Raw genomic sequence first — 20,610 nt, forward strand, 5'->3', positions numbered from 1 at the left:
TTTATCTTAGCCTGCTGGACAAACTTTCCTCATTCCTGAAGAAGGGCTAATGCCCGAAACGTCGATTCTCCTGTTCCCTAGATGCTGCCTGACCTGCTGCGCTTTTCTAGCAACACATTTCCATCTCTGATCTCCAGCATCTGCAGACCTCACTTTCTCCTCAAAGATTTCAATTTATCCCATGTTTGTGTAGTGTTAGATTAGTATTTATAATTGTGGAGTTTACAGAGATCTTAGTTTTACATTAAACGCAAAACATACCTAGCTAAGTTGAAAGCATCATCAATCAGACCTGCTCGGTTGCCAACAGAGATCACCTGTCAGGGTCAACCAGATGAAGAAACGATTTAGCACTGAAAACCACACCAGAAACAATATAAGTCGCACCGGAATTCATTTTGAGTTACCTCGGGATTGGTCATCAGCTGGTCAATTAACAACTTCCAGTTCCTCAAATCATAGTTAACCCGAAAGTAGCCAGTTTGATTAAGGTTTCCTAAAAGCCAACTGCTGTTGTCTAAGAAGTGGATTCTGTGATGCTCTGCCAAATAGAAGATGAGACTCAAGATTAATTAATTCAAAAGTAGTATTCAGATATCCTCCAATTGATATTGAATAGTTTCTGCAATCTTGCTACTTTCAATGAAAAAGGATGCAAGGAAAAACAAACTTGTAAAGTCTGGCCACTTGTAATTTAGGAAATGTAGCAACCAATTTGTAAAGAGCAAGGTCCCTCAAGAAACCATGATAATGGCAGGGCTATCTGTTTTACTGATGTTAGTTGGTGCATACATATTGTCCAAGGCATTAGGGATAACTCCATTGCTCTCCTTCACATTAGTGTCAGGGGTTCTTTTGCATTCACCTGAGAAAGCAAACAGTGCCTTGATTTAACATCTTCTCTGAAATATTGAACCTTTGACACTGCAGCACTAAATTAGAATATCAGCCCTAATTTGTGTGCTCAAGTGGGTCTGGAACAAACAAATGTCTTAACTCATAGGTAAGAGTGCAATCAGCTAGCCATGACTTGATATATAGAGTGTAAAGACAGAACACATAGTCTTGTATTGTTGTTCTTTAGGACCTAGAGCTACTTAGCAGATTGGCTCTGGACCAAACGAGTTAAAGGTCTGAAAGAATATGATTTATAATTCATCATGCAGTATAGTTAAAATTCCAATTGTTATAACTCACAGATACCTTGAGTAAAATGATTTGAACATTCATCTCCACTTTCCAGTTGTATTTTCGGACTGATTTGGACATGGTTAAAGAATTTTTACCACTGCAATGTTACCCTATGGGTTTTACTAACGAGAACATTTTCACCTGAACCCAAATGAAAGGATTTCCTACGATAATGGCGGACTGTAATGGAATAGGAGATTGAACCATAGATTGCATAATCAACAAATAAACAAGTAGTAATTTCATAAACTGTTAAAAGATGATGAAGTATCTAAGAGACAGGAAGTAAGAACTTACTAGATATAAATAACATGTCTTCACATGATGTTATTTTTAAATGCTCAAAGTGGGTGGAAATATAGGGCGTTCACAGTGACACCCAAGCCACTTTAACACCCAATCTTCACCACATTCACCTACCTTAAGCCATCAGCACAAATATCTAGTCTGATGGACTGAAAATATAAAAGAAATTTAGAGCCTGAAGGTAGCCAGGCATAGAGGAAACAACTTTTGTCAGATGTCAACTCAGAGTTGGGGGGCTTGACTGAGTTCGCAATGAGAAGAGGAGTCAAGACCAGAGTTGTACAAGCTTGGAGATCACTTGCAAGCTCTATGGCAGATATGCCTCTTCCTCTTCATTTCCAAAGATTCCGCAGAGTGCTGATATTTTTGGAACTCACCACAACCTCTTCTGACACCCCTCTGCGAGCTCTGCCATGGTCAATTGGCAAGCCATCAAACTTTTCACTATAAAACAAGCTTGTTCACTGTTTGCTCTTGGCCAAACTATGATGGTGGTTCGCGTACGGATCAAGATTTCAATACATCGCCCCACCATCGTAACAACATGCTCCATTCACAGCACTTGCGGGGGAGAGAGAAGGGCAAAAATATGCTCCATCAACCTAACTTGCTGTCCAAATGAATTATTGAATTAGCTCTCTCACAATTGAATGTAGTAGCTCATCAGCAAGAATCAGATCAGATAGCCTCCAGGGTTTAAGTAAATATTGCTAAACCTTACTTGCTTCCAACACAAGGTTAATCAAAGTTAAAAATCACACAACACAATCACCTGATGAAGGAGCGTTGCTCCGAAAGTTATTGTGCTTCCAATTAAACCTGTTGGACTATAACCTGGTGTTGTGTGATTTTTAACTTTGTACACCCCAGTCCAACACCGGCATCTCCAAATCAAGGTTAATCAATGCATGTATTAAATAGCTGTGATTCGTGATCATGTTGAGTAACACAATAAATCACAGTCATGTAGATAGTCATGTCAGGATTTACTTAAGAGTTAAGAGCTTTACAACGTGACAGAAACACACTGAAGAAAATGATCACATGCAAATCCAAGGATGGTGGATTATTTGCATAACAAAGACATAAAATACACAATTTCATCATCAAAATTCCTTAGCAACAGTTGACAAGATGCAAGCCTGAAATTCTGAAAGCTCAAAATACAGATTTATGCAGTGGAATAATACATTAGTAAATTGTAGCAATACCTGTTTTGTTATTAATCCAAATCATTGTTTCTGATAAAATATGGCTTAAATTTCCTACAGCAACAGTTAGTGGGATTTCCCATAAATAGCTAGAAAAATAAAACAGAAGAGGGTAGAAATGTTGACAATGTTATTATACAAACACTTGAACAACTCATGCCAAATTCGTATCTCTGTTGTGTATAGAGATATTGTCCTGTTCACACAGCAATAACACTGACAATATTCCTCTCCTCAGATCAAATATATAAAACTGGAGTGCAAGACAAAGGCTAGTTTCAACCTTCAAATCAAATATGCTGTGGTTAATTTGATGACACCCTTCAAATGAGGCAAGCAATGCTCAACTGCTGACTGTGTAAACAAAACAAATGGAAGATTCTGCAGCTTGATTCATAATAATCTCATGCAGTAAATCAACATATATTCTAAATCCTAGCTTCAGTTAACTTACTTCAAATTTGTTCACCATCTGATTGCTACTTTTTATAGCCATTCAGGAGCCTAAGCAAATAGAATACCTCATAGTAGTCACTAGGAATGGGAGACATGTGTTTTCCTTCACAGTTTGCTATCTTACATTTGATATTTGCTGGGAATCCAGGAAAACCACACTATTCCAAACTCTAAATGCCAGTTGTAAAATTCCAATCAATTTTCAATTCCATCTCAACACAAGATAATTTGTGATCTAGCTGTGGATTTTACAAAACATGTACACAGCAATACAACACATTATCTGCTGGTAAAACTGAAAATATTAACTGAGCTGCAAGTGCTATTGATCATTTTCTGTAGCAGAATGCAAAAAGAATTGAATCACTTTCGAACATTAAACAGAGCACATGCTGATTTGAAGGTGAATTAATAACATTTTACTAGTTTTGTCTTTGTTTCAGATCATTGAATTCTGGTGTGAATTATACATGCTAGCCTTCCACGATATTAGAAAACCTAATATCCATGAGAAAGACACATTTGTGATGGAAATGTCAATACTTATTTGTCCTTTTAACAGAGATATTAGGTAATAGCATGTCAAAAGATCGTAAATAATTATGATAGATTATACATGTAGCCTGTTCTGTTTGTACAGAAGTTTGCTGGAGGTACAAGGGAGCCCTGCTGTTAGGTTAGATAGGTTAGAGTGCCACAATTTTCCCTCACAGCAGTCTCTATGGCATTGTTTGGTCTGTCACCTGAAGGGCATGAGGAATTAGCTGGTCTGGCACCTCCACTTTGTGGAACTCCTTCATCCGCCTCAGCAACACGCAATCATTTGCCATGCCTTTGCCAGACATTAGTCACTTCAGGCACTCTGATTGGCAACTCACATAACCTCAGGCCAATGGCCACCCCTAAATGATTGGTATCCTGGAAATGGCTCATGAACTGCCCAACACTGGGAAGACTCGACCCAATGCCCTGCCACATGCATGCTTAGGTCCATGACCCACACATCAGCCTGATGTTCGACTCGTGACTCAAATGGGGACTGTTTATATTGTGCAGTTATCAACATTCACTTTTACGCCTTGTGTCCTGCTTTCTTTATAGCTCTCTGTGCATGTAAAGTGGAATTGAAAACTGTTACCTGTTATTTGAAAAAGCTGGATTGACAGATTTCACAGTGTGATCATAGATGAAATGTTCTTGGCTGATTGTTAAAGTATCACCACTGCTCTCATTCCTACCAATGGAGACAACAGGATAGCCCATCTGTAATGTCCAACGGTCCATCACTTCTCTGATATTTATGGTTTTCCCAATTTTCTGCAATGTCTATATAAACATAAAAAGAAACTGGTTTCTGAAGCACCACACATTTTCAGCTGAAAGTAATCTCAACTTCAATGGGTCAGTCAATACCCATTACAGCTGGGCTTGTATAATTATTAAACTTTCTGCTTGGTTGAATGCAAAATTAATAAGAAATCTGTCACACTACACTGAAGTATGATACACTGACAGTAAGGTTTAATAACCAGATTGTGTTTGAATCAACCTTACCTGGTTTTACAGCAACAAATACTCATTGCATTGATATAACACCTTGAACAACTGAAAGTGTTTCACAGGAGCATTATGAAGCACAAAGGATATAAGGTGAGACAGCCAAAAACATGGAAGGTTCTACAATGCATGCTACACGAAGAGAAAGAGGTAGAGACGAGAAGGTTTACAATAAAAGAAACGTTGCCGCACAGAAAGAGGCCATTCAGCCCATCATGTGTGCATCAAGCCACTCCTTGTAATCAGTTTTCAACTGTAGCTTTGCATTAAGTTGTCTCGACCAGCAAACTAGGCAACACATTCACACAACCACCCTCTAGATGAAATGGCTTTTCGTTATGGCCCTTAGTTCTGCTAACTGACCTCTTCTCTGGATATTCCCTGTCCAAGCAACTCAATTGAATCATCCCTTAGCCTTCGCTGTTCTAAGGCAAGGTTGTTGGTTACCTCAGTAGGATGGATGGCTGGTTTGTCATAGAGAGTGACACCAACAGTGTGGATTCAATTCCTGCACCAACTAAGGTTATCATGAAGGGCTTTCCTTCTCAACTTTTTCCCATAACCGAGGCACGATGTAAACCACCATCTCTCTCTGATCAGAGAGCAGCCCGATAGTCCGTTAAGACTATGGTGACCTTACCTTTACCTCTAAGGAAACAAATCCTTGGCCAATCCAATCTTTTGTCAGAGCTACAGTTTCCAGTCGCTGGGAACATTTCCTCTGCAACTCTCTTTAGCACAATTATATCTTTCCTGTAATGTGATGATCAGAACTGTAACAAATCTCCTGCTGGTAGCCTGACCAGTGTGTTATACCGTGCCAATATAGCATCCCTGCTCTTTATTGAATACCTAACCCACTGCCCCACAGCTGGACTGGAGAGAGACCACGACGATGGAGCCCACTGGTCCTGGAGGTTTGATCAGATTACCTCCAAGGGCACAGTGTCTGGACAGGCCAGACCTGCCATTGGTCTCCTTGCCAGAGGCAAGTTGCCTCTCTTTGGTTTTTAACCTCCAAGCGTCAGAGGGAGGCAGCTGGGTAGAGGTGGAAGGCCTAGCCACTTCTGGAGGACATTTCAGAGGAGCCTGTGTGTGTGTGCATCCTCCTCTAGATAGGTGGCCCTTGGCATCACCCTGTCTCCTTGTGAGGCTGGGCCACCTGGATCGTGGATCAGGTTCCCCGTGCCCCTATCACCACGCCTTCAATCCTGAGGGCCCGTGGCAGGGGTGGGGGGAGTCCAGGTGCCTCTCCATCAGACTCCAAGGGAACTGGGCCCTGGTTCTCCATGGCAGATGCCAGCATGCCCATGGGAGGCAGACAGATGCATGATTCGCTGCATGGTTGCAACTTCTGGACATTGAGGGCCAATGCATCCAGCATACGCGTCTACTGCACGCACTCCTCCCTGTGCATGTGCACGACATTCCCAGTTACCTACAGCACAGGGTCCTCTCCAGCCCGGGGCTAGGCAGGTGCCCAGTCTCTTGCAGCCCTCCAAGTTTCTTCCTCAGCCAGAATGGAGACAGCAAAGAACTGTGCACCAGACTGTGCTACCACACTCTCTCAGCCTAACATTCCCGGCAAGGTGTCAGTATCTGAGCTGCTGGTGATAGGGAGGGTGCAGGAGGCCTCATTCCTCTCATTTTCAAAGGTCAAGAAGGTGGTCCTGAAAACATCATGGAGGTGCAGTGTGTTCCTGCAAGACGCAAGAGACAGATGTCACAGCCAGTGGTTAGAAGAGGTGAGCAGGGATTAAGACTGGCAGCAGGATTAATGTCAGTGCAGGAGTGCAGCAAAGAGCAGTTCATACCTGATTGTCAGATATGGACGTTTTCACCCCCACAGCTGCAATCCTGCTCTTTTCCCGCAAGGGGGTGTCCTGTAGGGGGTGAGGAGCCGCACATCAGGAGGTCACGCAGGGTTAGTCGTGTGGGAAATGGGATGAGGGTGGTCACAGTGAGTAAGGGAAGACCTTGAAGCAATAGTGAGAGGAGCAGAGCATGAGGCTTGATGGGAGGTGGGCGCAGAAGCAGGGATATGGCGAATGTGAGGTAGATGATAGAAGAGTGTGGCACTGGAGAAGGTCTTTAGCTTCTTTTGACATGTGCTGGCCATTCCTCTGAATCCTAGAGACTGTACTGACCTGGGTGGAGACCTTGGAGCAAACTGGCAGGCTCTGGTGGCATGGCCTCCTCTGCTAGTCTTTCAGGAAGAGATCTTCTCTCCTTTTCACCCCCCGTTCACAAGGGTCTCCAGGTCCCTGATGGGAAATTGTGGTGCCATTGTCCTTTTCTCTGCCAAGTTCAGGTTCAATGAGCCGACACCTTTGGAATGACAGTGCTTGCCCAGGTGCACAATGGTCTTTTAAAATGGGATGCCATCTTTCAGTGGATATCCGCTGGCTGGTAAGCTATTACAGAATGGTGTGTGTTAAGATGAAACTAGAATTGGACATGAGGGACAGAGTGGCAGAATAGGTCTTTAATGCAGGAGTTTGGTAAGATACGGTGAGAGAGCTCACTACGTCACACAACAAAAACTCTCCAAAAAGAATAATCAATGATATTCAGACTTCGAGAAAAAAACATAAGATTCAGTCCAGAGTTTTACTTTTCTTTTATGAAAAGTTGTGGAAAAGAATGGACTGGATCTAAAAGTTCTAAATTGGAGGAAGGCTAATTTTGACAGTGGCAAGAGCTTTGAAAAGTTGATCAGGGCAGATGTTGGCAGGTAAAGGGATGGTTGGAAAATGGGAAGCCTTAAGAAAGTGAGAGTCCACAGCCAGTATGTTCCTGTTAGGGTGAAGGACAAGGCTGGTATGTGTAGGGAATGCTGGATGACTAGAGAAATTGAGGTTTTGGTCAAGAAAAGTAAGGAAGCACATATCAGGTGTAGACAGCAGAGATCGAGTAAATTCCTCAGACAGTATAAAGGCAGTAGGAGCATACTCAAAGGAAATCAGGAGGGCAAAAAGAGGGAATGAGACAGATTTGGTAAATGGGGTTAAGGAGAATCACAAAGGATTTTATAAATACATTAAGGACAAAAGGGTAAGGAGGGAGAGGGTCGCTTAAAGATCAGCAAGATTGCCTATATGTGGAGCCGCAGGAGATGGGGGAGATACTAAATAAATATTTTGCATCAGTGTTTACTCCGGAGAAGGATATGGAAAATATAGAATGTGGGGAAATAAACAGCGACACCTTGAAAAATGTCCATATTACAGAGGTGGTGATGTTGGACATCCTAAAACACATAAAAGTGGGTAACTACCTAGGATCTGATAGGTGTACCCTGGAATTCTGTGGGAAGCTAGGGAAGTGATTGTTGGGCCCCTTGCTGAGATATTTGTATCATCTATAGGTCCAGGTGAGGTGCCAGAAAACTGGAGGTTGGCTAACGTGATGCCACTATTTAGGAAAAGTGGTAAGGAAAAGCCAGGAAACTATAGACCGGTGAGCCTGACATCAGTGGTGAGCAAATTGTTGGACAGAATCCTGAGGAACAGGATTTACATGTATTTGGAAAGGCAAGGACTGATTAGAGATAGTCAATATGGCTCTGTGTGTGAAAAATCGTGTCTCACTAACTAGGTTGAGTTTTTTGAAGTAGTAACAAAGAGGAACTGATGAGGACAGAACGGTGGTCATGATCTATATTGACTTCAGTAAGATGTTCGTCAAGGTTCTTCATGGTAGACCAGTTAGTAACGTTAGATCACACAGAATAGAGGGAGAACTAGCTATTTGGATACAGAACAGGCTACAAGGCAGAAGACAAGAGGGTAGTGGTGGAGGATTGCCAAACCCATCAGGAAGGATATGACCCTGACAGTGGTGACTATTCCAGGCAATGGAGGTCTGAAAGTCAAAGCCTCCCTTACATAGATGACATCACTGTTTCCTGCTCAGATCTGTCAGTGCACAGACTCAGAAGCTTCTGTAACCAGTTCAAACTTGCCTTGGGAACCAAGTTAAGTCGAGGCAAGAGCCAGGCCATATTCTTTGGGAACTGGGCCAACCTAACCTTTATTCCCATCACTGTCGGGACAGACTACCTCAAGTACTGGAAACTGGGCCAACCTAACCTTTATTCCCACCACTGTCAGGACAGATTACCTCAAGTACTGGGAATATGTTTCTGAGAGACCAAGGTGTGTACCAAAACGTGGGTGAAGCATATTGTCATGGTTAGGTAGAAAGTGGGCTGTTGGGAGTACCAGTCTCTCTGTCTCCATTGCAGGTAAAACCTGGTCATCAGATGTGAAGCACTCTCTGTTGTAGCACGTGGCGCTGGTCTAGCCCATTCCTAGAACCTGTGCCATTGCAGTCACCCGACTCATCTTCCTCTTCTTCTACAGGTCTAAAATGGACCTTAACCAAAGGAAGGAGAACATACCCAACACCATCTCATCCTGATGCCACCTTTGTGTGCGGCTGCATCAAACTGTGCGTGGATCCCTGGTACAAACACCAATTGTCACTGTCTACTGAGGTTCTACCTGTCTCTGGTGTTGCGAAGGATGGGATTGTTCTTCCATATCACCTGTCCTTTATGGAGAAATTTACAAAGAAAAACACCTTTCATAAGTCCATCAGCAAGTGGTTAGTATATTGTATCCTCAAGATTCTGTGGGAAAAGGATAAATTGGATCCTGTCGTTTGGTTCCCTGAGCAAAATATTTGGCAGGATGCCTCATCACCAGAGCTTTCCAACAAGCACCAAGATATCACTTGGCTGGTGGTGAGTGGGTACTACCTGGGAGATCCTTCATGTATACCTAGACTCTCTGCACCACTGCAAGCCATCCTTGAAGCGGCAGCAAGGGGTCAGAGACTGACACAGATCTCCTCCTGATTTTTGTCAAGGTTCATCCGAGCAGCTCCATGACGAATGACTCTGTGCTCTATTATCTGGTCCCTAGGACACATGCCAAGACAGACATTGACTGTGCTCGGCAGACCATCAATCGGTGAACGATGCTCTTTGGTCTGCCTGAAACTTGTTGGTCTTCCAAAGTAAGGAGTTGACTTTGATGGAGTGCTGCAGACTGACACATCCCAAGATCCAGGACTAGGTGCTGGGACAGACTAAAGCTTGGGACAGCTGTCACCAAGGCACAGTGGAGGAAGACAACCATCTAAGGTCTTTCAGCTGAATTTAAATGGGGTCCAATCAGGTTTCGGACCCTCCCAGTTCTTCAAATGCATGTAAATATAATCTTAAACAAGAAATGTCTTGGACTTCTGTTTGTTCTCAACATTATGCAAAGACTGTACAGAATTGAACTGTTCTGATGACTATGTATGTATATAAAGACTTTTTAAATGAATAAAGTATATTTTCAAAATAAAAAGTAGAACATTTTGGTGTCACTATAATACATACTTCAGATCATTCCCTCAAACCACAATACTTTTCCTTTAAAAAGTTACCTCTGTAAGTTTGTTCCAAAGGTCATTTCTTCCTGCATTACTAAACATGTGTTCCATCAAAAAGTCCTAGATTGGACAAAGAAAAATCGGAATTATGAAAATTCTTGAGGCATGGCTGAACAAATAATTTACTCTACTAAAAAACAGCAAGTTAAGTCATGCAGAGTTGGGAATTCAGTTTACTCATTGTCACAAATACTTCAAAATCATTCAACCAATCATCATATAGTTTGACACTGAAACTCTTACACATTAAATCTTACACTAGAAATATTTAACTACATTTACCCATTAAAAGTTGTGTACAGTTCTAGTCACCCTGCTATAGTATTAAATTGGAGTGGGGTTCAGAAAAGATTTACCAGAATGTTGCTGGGTCTGGAAGGTTTGAGTTGTGGAGAGAGGCTGGATAGTCTGGGACATATTTCACTGAAGCGTAGGAGGTTGAGGAGTGACCATATAGAGGTTTATAAAATTATGAGGGGCACTAATAAGGTGAATAGCCAAGGGTTGGGGAGTTCAAAACTAGGAGGGCATACTTTTTAAGGTGAGAGGAAAATGATTTAAAAGGGACCTGAGGGGCAACTTTTTCTCAAAGAGGGTAGTTCATATGTCAAATGAACTGCCAGAGGAAGTGGTAGATGCAAATACAGTTACAACATTTACAAGATATTTGGATTAGTACATGAATAGGAAAGGTTTAGAGGGATAAGGGCCAAATGCAGGCAAGTGGGACTAGTTTAGTTTGGGAAACATGGTCAGCATGGACGAGTTGGACCAAAGGTTCTCTTTGTGTACTGTATGATTCTATGACTGGAGTTGGCTAATCCTTAAAAACTCAACCTTTTTTTCATTTATTCACAGAATGAAGACAAATCTAGCGTGCCAACATCTATTGTTTATCCCTAATTGCCCTGAGGGTAGTTAAGAGTCAACCTCATTTCTATGGGGTAAAGCCAAATGTAGACTGCATCAGACAAGAATGACAGTTTCTTTCCCAAAAGAATATTGGTGAAACAGACAGGTTTTTACTGACAATTATCAATGATTTCATGGTCTACATTTAACTCTTAATTCCAGGTGATTTTTATTGAATTCAACTTGTCCTGGCAGGATTTGAACTCAGGTCTCTAGAAAATTACCTAGATCTCCGGATTAATGGTCTAGCAATAAAACCATTAGGCCATTACCTCCTCCATTAAAAATATCTCTTATACCTTAATTAACTAATTGATGCAAAACCTCAAAGGGAAAGGGCACTTTGAGGAATGTGGTTCTGTAAAATATATGGCACAGAAGAGCTAAAGATAAGCCAATTCTACTGAAAAGGACTATTTGAAAATACTTGGTGTGATAGAAAAGTAGGTTGGTCTTTCCAAATCCATGATGGTCAGGAAAGCAAAGAAAAGGCAGTACTCTGCAGTAGTGTATACTCCAAATTTTAATTGGTGCAACAAGTAAGCGCTGAGACATCTGCGCAAGTATCAGGCTTCTACCATTTTAATTCCTCAAATCTGATCTGACTTTTAACACCAACCTCCACAAGCATTGACAACAGGTAACTGCACAGTTTCTCTGGGGATAATTGCTGTCACTTTCTCTCAGCTGTCACTGCCTGCAAGAAAATGCAATCATTAAATCTACGCTTAGCTAAGAACTGCTCTGGTCACTGTGTCTGTCAAAAACTGAAAACCTATTCATAACCATGTCAGTGATATTGCAATAAATACCAAGTGGAAGCAAACTTCACAATGAATTTTGCAAGTTGTTACAGTTACTTCTCAAACTAAGTTGTCCACTTGGAGATTCATGCATCCGGGTATCAGTTTGTCATGAATGTAAATAGTAAATGAGCTAATTTTGTGTAAAAAAAACTTTGACAATAAAGAGGGTTACAGAACAGCAGGCAATGGTGAAATATTAACTTTTAACAAACTTTAACAGTTGCAGAAAATGTGAACTTCATGTTGCCAATGTTAAATATGCTGTTGTCTACTCTTTATAGCCCCAGTGGATATTCCTTGCAAGCATACTACAAGTCTCACTAAAATGCCAATTTGCACAGATAAAACCAAAAGCACATTCATGTTCAGCAGACTCCATTTTTGCATCCGCAGCTGCAAAGAAATAAGTACAACAAAGCAGAATTTCACAGTCCATGATGTTATGAGCATAGGTTACTGTTCAAAGCAGCTTTAGTCTGCTTCAAATAAATGTCTGTGTGGCTAACATGAAATAAAATTGATAGGGGAAATCTGTAACTATGCATAGTTCTGTTCCTTAATTTTAGTTGACACTCATCTTTATCATGCACACAACATATTCATTAATGCATTTTAATTAATGACTCAGTAGTTCTTTGCGTGTATGATTTTATGCTGGGCACACAGTTTTTATTTTGTTAAAACAATCCCTACAGTGCTAGGAGAAAAGAAGCAAATTGCTTGCCATTATTATACTCACACTACAGGTGAGCAACAATTTACTTTGACTGATTATTACACATTTGGGAAAGATTAACAATTTATAAATTACATTTAGAATAGATTAGGCAGACCCATGTTAACAATTACGTGCTATCGGCAATATTAATCATGCCCAAACTTGCAATATGAGTAACAATGAGGCTGACAGCACTCCCCACTTTACTGAATAAAATCTGACAGTAACTTCTGATGTTTCAGTAAGTGTGGCTAAATGGACAAATCAAGACGTTGCTGTGAAGGATAGTTTGGTCCTTATAAACTCCGCATTGAACTTGCTGCACCACCATGAACTTGCTTTACATTTCCACTCATTCCACGCTAAGCATGGCTGAACAAGTTAGGGTTGATACATTCAGGATTTGAATGAATTTTGAACTACAGTAGTGAGTGATAATTATTGATGAACAACCTCTCTGGCCTTGAGAATTTAAATTTATAACTGTGGAGTCTTCTTTATTCAGAATATTGGAGATTTTTAATAATACACGTAATTTTAAAATATTTTCTGTTCATTTCTTATCTCTCTTCCTTAATCCCATTTGTCTTTCCCAATCTTTATTTTGCTTTTTGTACATCATTTAAAGTTTTATTTTTGTTGCCTGTTTAAACTTCCCATCTTTGTGTCAAAGTAAACAATCTTCAATTTGATTAAAGAACATGATTATTATTTGCCTTGTTTCCATCACAGATGTACTGTAGAGATGAGAAGACCAGGGATTAGAGGAGGCTACCTTTGATAAACAAGCAATAGGTCCAAAGGCAGCTATCAGCAAGGTAAGAACTGGCCCACCATCTATAAGGCACAAGTTGAATGTGATGGAGTACTCTTCATTTACTTGGATGGCAATATTTGAAGAGCCTTTGACAACACCGAGGACAAAGTTGCAAGAGAGATTGGTACACCATTCACCAGCTTAGATATTCAGTCCCTCCATCGCTGTCAAAGTGTACCAACTACACTGCAGCAACTTACCAAGTTTCCTTCAAAGGCACCTACCAAACCCACAATCTCTCCCAACTAGAAGGACAAAGGCACCAACAAATGCAAGGGAATAACACAACCTGCAGATTCCCATCCAATGCATACATCATCTTGACTTGAAATTATATTGCCGTTCCTTATTTGTTACTGGATCAAAATCCTGAAACACCCTAACAGCACCATTTACCAGAACTGTACACTGGTGAACATGTCAATCTTTGCCAAGTTGTTTGGAGCTAGCTCAAAATGATTCCACATCCCCGGCAAGAGGTGCATGATGCCAACAATCATCAGTAAGCTGATACTGAGGCTCACTTAAATACCTTAGAATGTTGCACACCCACCTGGCTAAAATGCAGGATGATCAAGTTTGCTGCAGACTTAGTTTGAATTTCCCCTTATTTGACGTGATATCTATGAGTTCTTGGATCTAGCAGAAGGCACTGGCTTGAGGTCATGGTTTATGAACATATGTTCATATGTCACAGGTTTGAGGGGAAGATAACCAGGCTTCTTACTAAAAGTTGAGTTGTAGTCATGCTTGAGTTGACTTAAAAATCTGCATGTCCAGCAGTGGGAAATTCAAAGTAACTCAACTATCTGAAGCAAACTTGCTCATCCAGTGACCAGCTTACTGATGGCATCATGGACTTATCACTGGGGAGCGACATCCTCTTTACTTACCTCTAAATGACCTTGCAAGGATAGAGATGTTCAACAGTGCAATGTATTGGTAAACAACAAAATATTCTAAACAAGGTATTAGCAATTTAATCTCCAGTGGTCCTGCAACATCCTCTTATCATCTCTCATTCAATTTTCTTGACTTAGGCAAATGCCATGTATGTCTCTGGCAAACAAAGAGTGTATATTTCAAGTAAACAGGGCACTCAGTTGAGTGTCACATTTTGTTAATTCAAAATTATTATAATCATGCGGCTCTGCCTTGAGACATTTCCATCTGCTGTTTAACTACAAAACTGAAAACTAAAATATTTTCGACAAGACTTTCCATCCCACTGAGATGGCTCAATCCAATCCATGTCCAAACAATCTGCTTCAAAAACTCTGCTCATAATTTGACAGCTGTGCCAAATGCAACCACAGCAGCCAAGACGACCGACATACTAACATTATCAAAAACATTAAACAGAGAACAATCCAAAATATACTAAAATAATTAACATTATAAATAAAACTCAGAAAATTCTAAAAACATCCTGTCTCCCAAGGTTAATGGTAATTTTGACAATTCAAAAGGGTTCAGAAAAGATTTACAAGGATTGAAATGTTTGAGCTATAGGGAAAGACTGAGTAGACTGGGGCTGTTTTCGCTGCAGCGTCAGAGGCTGAGGGGTGACCTTTTAGAAGCTTATTAAATCAAGAGGGGCATGAATTATGTAAATAGACAAGGTCTTTTTCCGGGGGTGGGGGAATCCAGAACTAGAGGGCATAGGTCTAAAGTGAGAAGGGAAAGATTTAAAAGGGACAACCTTTCCAAACAGAGGGTGGTACGTGTATGAAATGAGCTGCCAGAGGAAGTGATGGAGCCTGATACAATTACAACATTTAAAAGGCATTTGGATGGGATATATGAATAGGAAAGGTTTCAGGGAGATATGGGCCAAGTGCTGGCAAATGGGAGTAGGTTAATTTAGGATATCTGATCAGCATAGATGAGTTGGACCAAAGAGTCTGTTTCCACGCTGTATATCTCTATGACTCCCTAATTCAAGGATCCAAATGAGGTTCTGCAACTTTGCCAAGAACAATCAGTTCTTCTTTGGGCCATTACCTATTTGTGTTTCACATATTGTTGAAATCCACCAATTAGCTTTTAAAATGTATTAGTTATGACAGATAAGCAGTTTAACTACTGAAAACATAACCTCCATGCACTATCAGTGGCAGAGTGAAAAAGGAAATACTATTGGTTTCCTCAGTCATTTGGGTTGGAGATTCTTGAAGATAGTGGGGTGTTTCAGGATATTTCTGAAAAGCAGCTGACTACAATCAATCATATGATAGGTTTTAGCCAGCATCTCTACATGAATACATGTGTACTTCAAGATCAGTTTGGAAACACCAGAGAGTTTATAAGCAGTGCAAGAGTTGTACAGAATTCATTAAACAGTGTGTGCGTATGTGTTAGAAAGTTCAGTAAACAGTGTGAGAGTGACAGAGAGTTAATTAAACAATGTGAGAATGATGGGGAGTTAATTAAACAGTGTGAGAATGATAGAGTTAGTTAAACAAGCTAACCATTGATCATGGGAGTTCAGACAGTGAGAGAGTGACAGAGAGTTCATTAAACAGTGTGAAAGTGACAGAGAGTTCATTAAACAGTGTGAGAGACAGTGAGTTCATTAAACAGTGTGAGAGTGACAGGGAGTTCATGAAACAGTGTGAGAGTGACAGAGAGTTCATTAAACAGTATGAGTGACAGAGTTCATTAAACAGTGAGAAAGAGACAGTGAGTTCATTAAACAATGTGAGAATTACAGAGAGTTCATTAAACAGCGTGAGAGTTACAGAGTTCATTAAACAGTATGAGTGACAGGGAGTTCATTAAACAGTGTGAGAGTGACAGAGTTCATTAAACAATGTGAGAGAGTGACAGTGAGTTCATTAAACAGTGTGAGAGTTGTGGAGAGTTCATTAAACAATGTGAGAGTGACAGAGAGTTTATTAAACAGTGAGAGAGTGACAGGGAGTTCATTAAACAGTGTGAGAGTTACAGAGTTCATTAAACAGTATGAGTGACAGAGAGTTCATTAAACAGTGTAAGAGTTGCAGAGAGTTCATTAAACAGTGAGAGAGTGACAGGGAGTTCATTAAACAGTGTGAGAGTTACAGAGTTCATTAAACTGTATGAGTGACAGGGAGTTCATTAAACAGTGTGAGAATGACAGAGTTCATTAAACAGTATGAGTGACAGAGAGTTCATTAAACAGTGTGAGAGTTGCAGAGAGCTCATTAAACAATGTGAGAGTGACAGAGAGTTCATTAAACAGTGAGAGAGTGACAGGGAGTTCATTAAACAGTGTGAGAGTGACAATGGGTTCATTAAACAGTGTGAGAGTTACAGAGAGTTCATTAAACAATGTGAGAGTGACAGAGAGTTCATGAAACAGTGTGAGAGTGACAGTGAGTTCATTAAACAGTGAAAGAGTGACAGGGCGTTCATTAAATAGAAGGAGTGACAGAGTTCATTAAACAGTGAGAGAGTTACAGAGTGTTCATTAAACAATTTGAGAGTGACAGAGAGTTCATTAAACAGTGTGAGAGTGACAGGGAGTTCATTAAACAGTGAGAGAGTGACAGAGTTAATTAAACAGTGTGAGAGTGACAGGGGGTTCATTAAACAGTGTTAGAGCTACAGAGTTCATTAAACAGTGAGAGAGTGACAGGGAATTCATGAAACAGTGTGAGAGTGATAGTGAGTTCATTAAACAGTGTGAGAGTTACAGAGTTTATTAAACAGTGGGAGAGAGAGACAGGGTGTTTATCAAACAGTGCTAGAGTAGCAGAGAGTTCTTTAAACAGTGTGAGTGTGGTTGAGTTCATTAAACAATGTGAGAGTGACGGGTGGTTCAGTGTTAGAATGACAGAGAGTTAAATAAACATTGTGGTAGAGAGTTCTGTAAACATTAGGAGTGTGACAAGGAGTTCATTGAACAGTGAGAGTGACAGAGAGCCCGTTAATCAGTGTGAGAGTGACAGAGAGCGCATTAAATAGTGTGAGAGTGACAGAGATCTTTAAACTGTGTTACAGTGACAGAGAGTTCACTAAATAGTGTAAGAGTGATAGAGTTCATTAAACAGTGTGAGAGTGACAGAGAGCACATTAAACAGTGTGAGAGTAATGGGTGTTTCTTTAAAATATGTTAGAGTAACAGAGAGTTAAATAAACAGTGTGCGTGGTAGAGAGTTAATTAAACAGTGTGAGTGTAATGTGGAGTTCATTAGACAGTGAGAGTGTGACGGAGAGTTCATTAAACAATGAGAATCTTAAACAGTGGACACCTATATTAGCAATATATCCATAAAATTGCAAGGTGTTCATCGGTAGCCAGACATAACAATATACCTTTTCAAGACTTTACTCACCTGTAATCCTACTTGAAATACATGCTGTCCCATAAAGTTAGCTACCATTCGAATCAATGCCGCACCCTAGGATTTAAAACAAAGATGATTTTCTTTGAAATAAATAACTAGCCAGTATAAGTTCAAACAGAGATTATTTCAAGTATGTTTTTAAATGTGTTCTTTAAGTGAAAAACAACTGCCTGATACTTGAACATAAAAGCTCTTTAATATTTTGCTCTACCCTCTTTCACTGTAAATTTCCATTTGTTCTTAGACCACTGACTGATCCAGTTTTACGGCTCAGAGGAAACAACAGTATGTATGATCAATCTGTGCTACCCTGTATCTGTGAGGATCCAGCAACAAGAATAAGACCTGGTGATCTGTCTTCCTGTTCATTGGCGTCTATGAGGAAGCTAATGGCCTGACGACTCCTCATGAAAAATGCATCAGTGCAATAGTGACCTGCCAAATCAGTGTGCATGCAGAAAACTGACCGAGGTTACTGATATCAACAGAAGCAGTCAATAAGGCAGAGGCAAAGGAGATAAGAGTGTTGTTAACCTTAATCACCAGCAAACAACCCCTGCTTGGGCTCGAATTCTCACTCCACCAGGTGGCACAGGTAAATGTTTGTCGCCCTGTATTTCTGAAGACCCACATGTTGCACAGTCTTCTTCCTGCAGCCAATGCTTTTGCTGGCTTCCTCACTGATGCACACCTACCTGATGATGTTGCCTCAGGAGGACACCCATGCTCAGCAACTTCATAGCAATCACATTTTTGAGAAATCATGGTTTCAAAGCCCCCGAGACAATACACACTAATTATCAGCTGCTCAAGGGTCCCACCCGGCAGTGTCTTGCCCATGGTATGGGTGAATAGCTGGGGTCCACATACTGATCCATGCAACACCCCGCTAGTCACCTTCTCCCACTTGGTAAAAGATGCATTTAGAACATAGAACACCCCTACAGTGTAGAAACAGGCCATTTGGCCCAATAAGTCCACACCAGCCCTCCAAAGAATATCCCTCCCATACCCACCGCTTAATCTATAACCCTGCATATGCACCTAACCTACCCATCTAGACACTACGGCCAATTTTGCATGGCCAATGCACCTAACCTGCACATCCTTTGACTGTGGGAGGAAACCGGATACCCAGAGGAAACCTACACAGACATGGGGAGAATGTGTAAACACCACACAGAATGTTGCCCGAGGCTGGAATCAAACCTGGGTCCCTGGTGCTGTGAGACAGCAGTGCTAATCACTGAGCCACCATACTGCCCTATTTGTCTTTGTTTCCTGTCTGTCAACGGGTTTTCAATCTATGTCACTACACTACCCCCAATCCATCCTATGCACTTCAATTTTACATGCTAACCTCTTATCTGAGACCTTATCAAAATCCTTCTCAAAGTCAGAGTAAACCACACCCACTCGCTCCCCCTTATCAATGCCCGAACTTAAATCTTCCAAAAATTCCAATAGATTTGTCAGGCATGGTTTCCCTTTTATAAATCCATGCCGAATCTGTCCGATCCTGCCACTATTTTCCAAGTGCTTGGCTACAAAATCTTTTATAATAGATTTTAGCATTTTCCCAACTGCCAATGTCAGGCTAACTCATCTGTACTTCCTTCTTTTCTCTCTATCTCCCTTTTCTTTAATTCGTGGAGTTAAACTTGCTACCCTCCAATCAATGAAAACTGTTCCAGTGTCTAGAGGATTTGAAAGATGACTATCAATGCGCTCATCATTTCTAAGATCACTGCATTAATTCCTCTGGAATATCGATTATTGGGCCCTAGGGATTTATCAGCCTTTAATCCCATCAATTTCCCATCCATTACTGATTTCCTTCAGTTCCTCCCTCTTATTAGTCCCTGAGTACCCCAAAGTTTTATTTGTATCATCCTGTGTGAAATCAGAACCAAAGTATGTATTTAGTTGGTCTGCCGCCTCTTTGTTTCCCCAATATAACTTGCCTAATTTTGACCGAAAGGGATCTACATTTATCATCAATAATCTTTTTCTCTTCGTGTATAAAACTGATTGTAAAAGCTTCTATAGGTATTTCTTCACAAGTTCATCCTTGTACAACCCTTTTAATCATCCCTTTGTCCTCCTTTGCTGAAATCTGAAATGCTCCCAATCCTCAAGTCTACTAGGGTTTTTTTAAACAAATTGTACATACTTCCTTGGATCTTATACAATCTCTAATTTCCCTTGTTATCCATGGTCAGGCCACCTTTCCCGTTTCATTTTTGTACCAGAGAGGAATGAACAATGATTTCAGTTCCTCCAAGTGCTCCTTAAATGTTTGTCTTTGCCTATCCGCCATCATCCTTTTAAGTAATATTCTCCAGGTGAACAGCTGAAGCTTCAGAGCTGCCAATCATCCAGCTGGCCAGCAGCCTCTTGAAAGTGGGACTTGCTCCTGAGAAATGGGCGGAAGTCTCACCTTAAATTAATACTCTCCCCACATTATGTTGCTGCAGGACAGCCGTTAGGATATTGAGTCGGTTGCCCCAATGTGCATCCCAGGGTACTGAAGGAGGTGGCTCGGGAAATCGTGGATCCGTTGGTGATTATTTTCCAGAGTTCGATAGATTCGGGGTTGGTTCCTGAGGATTGGAGGGTGGCTAATGTTGTACCACTTTTTAAGAAAGGTGGGAGAGAGAAAGCAGGAAATTATAGACCAGTTAGTCTGACCTCAGTGGTGGGAAAGATGCTGGAGTCTATTATAAAGGAAGAAATTACTGCACATCTGGATAGTAGTAACAGGATAGGACAGAGTCAGCATGGATTTATGAAGGGAAAATCATGCTTGACAAATCTTCTGGTATTTTTTGAGGATGTAACTTTGAAGATGGACGAGGGA

The 20,610-nt window shown here is 40.9% G+C and overlaps 1 protein-coding gene across 1 annotated transcript in view; it reads right to left on the bottom strand.

The window, feature by feature from the left end:
• The window catches only part of LOC122559754 (thyrotropin-releasing hormone-degrading ectoenzyme-like), a 116,310-nt gene that overhangs the window by 25,985 nt on the left and 69,715 nt on the right, over nt 1-20,610 (bottom strand). Inside the window, exons 7-12 of the mRNA XM_043709719.1 lie at nt 17,739-17,804; nt 10,161-10,226; nt 4,303-4,490; nt 2,709-2,797; nt 408-541; nt 262-317 (exon numbers count right to left, since the gene is read on the bottom strand). Of these exons, the coding sequence (XP_043565654.1) occupies nt 262-317; nt 408-541; nt 2,709-2,797; nt 4,303-4,490; nt 10,161-10,226; nt 17,739-17,804 (599 nt within the window). The remainder of the gene's footprint in view (nt 1-261; nt 318-407; nt 542-2,708; nt 2,798-4,302; nt 4,491-10,160; nt 10,227-17,738; nt 17,805-20,610) is intronic.

The sequence above is a fragment of the Chiloscyllium plagiosum genome, chromosome 19 (assembly GCF_004010195.1).
Source record: "Chiloscyllium plagiosum isolate BGI_BamShark_2017 chromosome 19, ASM401019v2, whole genome shotgun sequence".
Classification (NCBI taxonomy): domain Eukaryota; kingdom Metazoa; phylum Chordata; class Chondrichthyes; order Orectolobiformes; family Hemiscylliidae; genus Chiloscyllium; species Chiloscyllium plagiosum.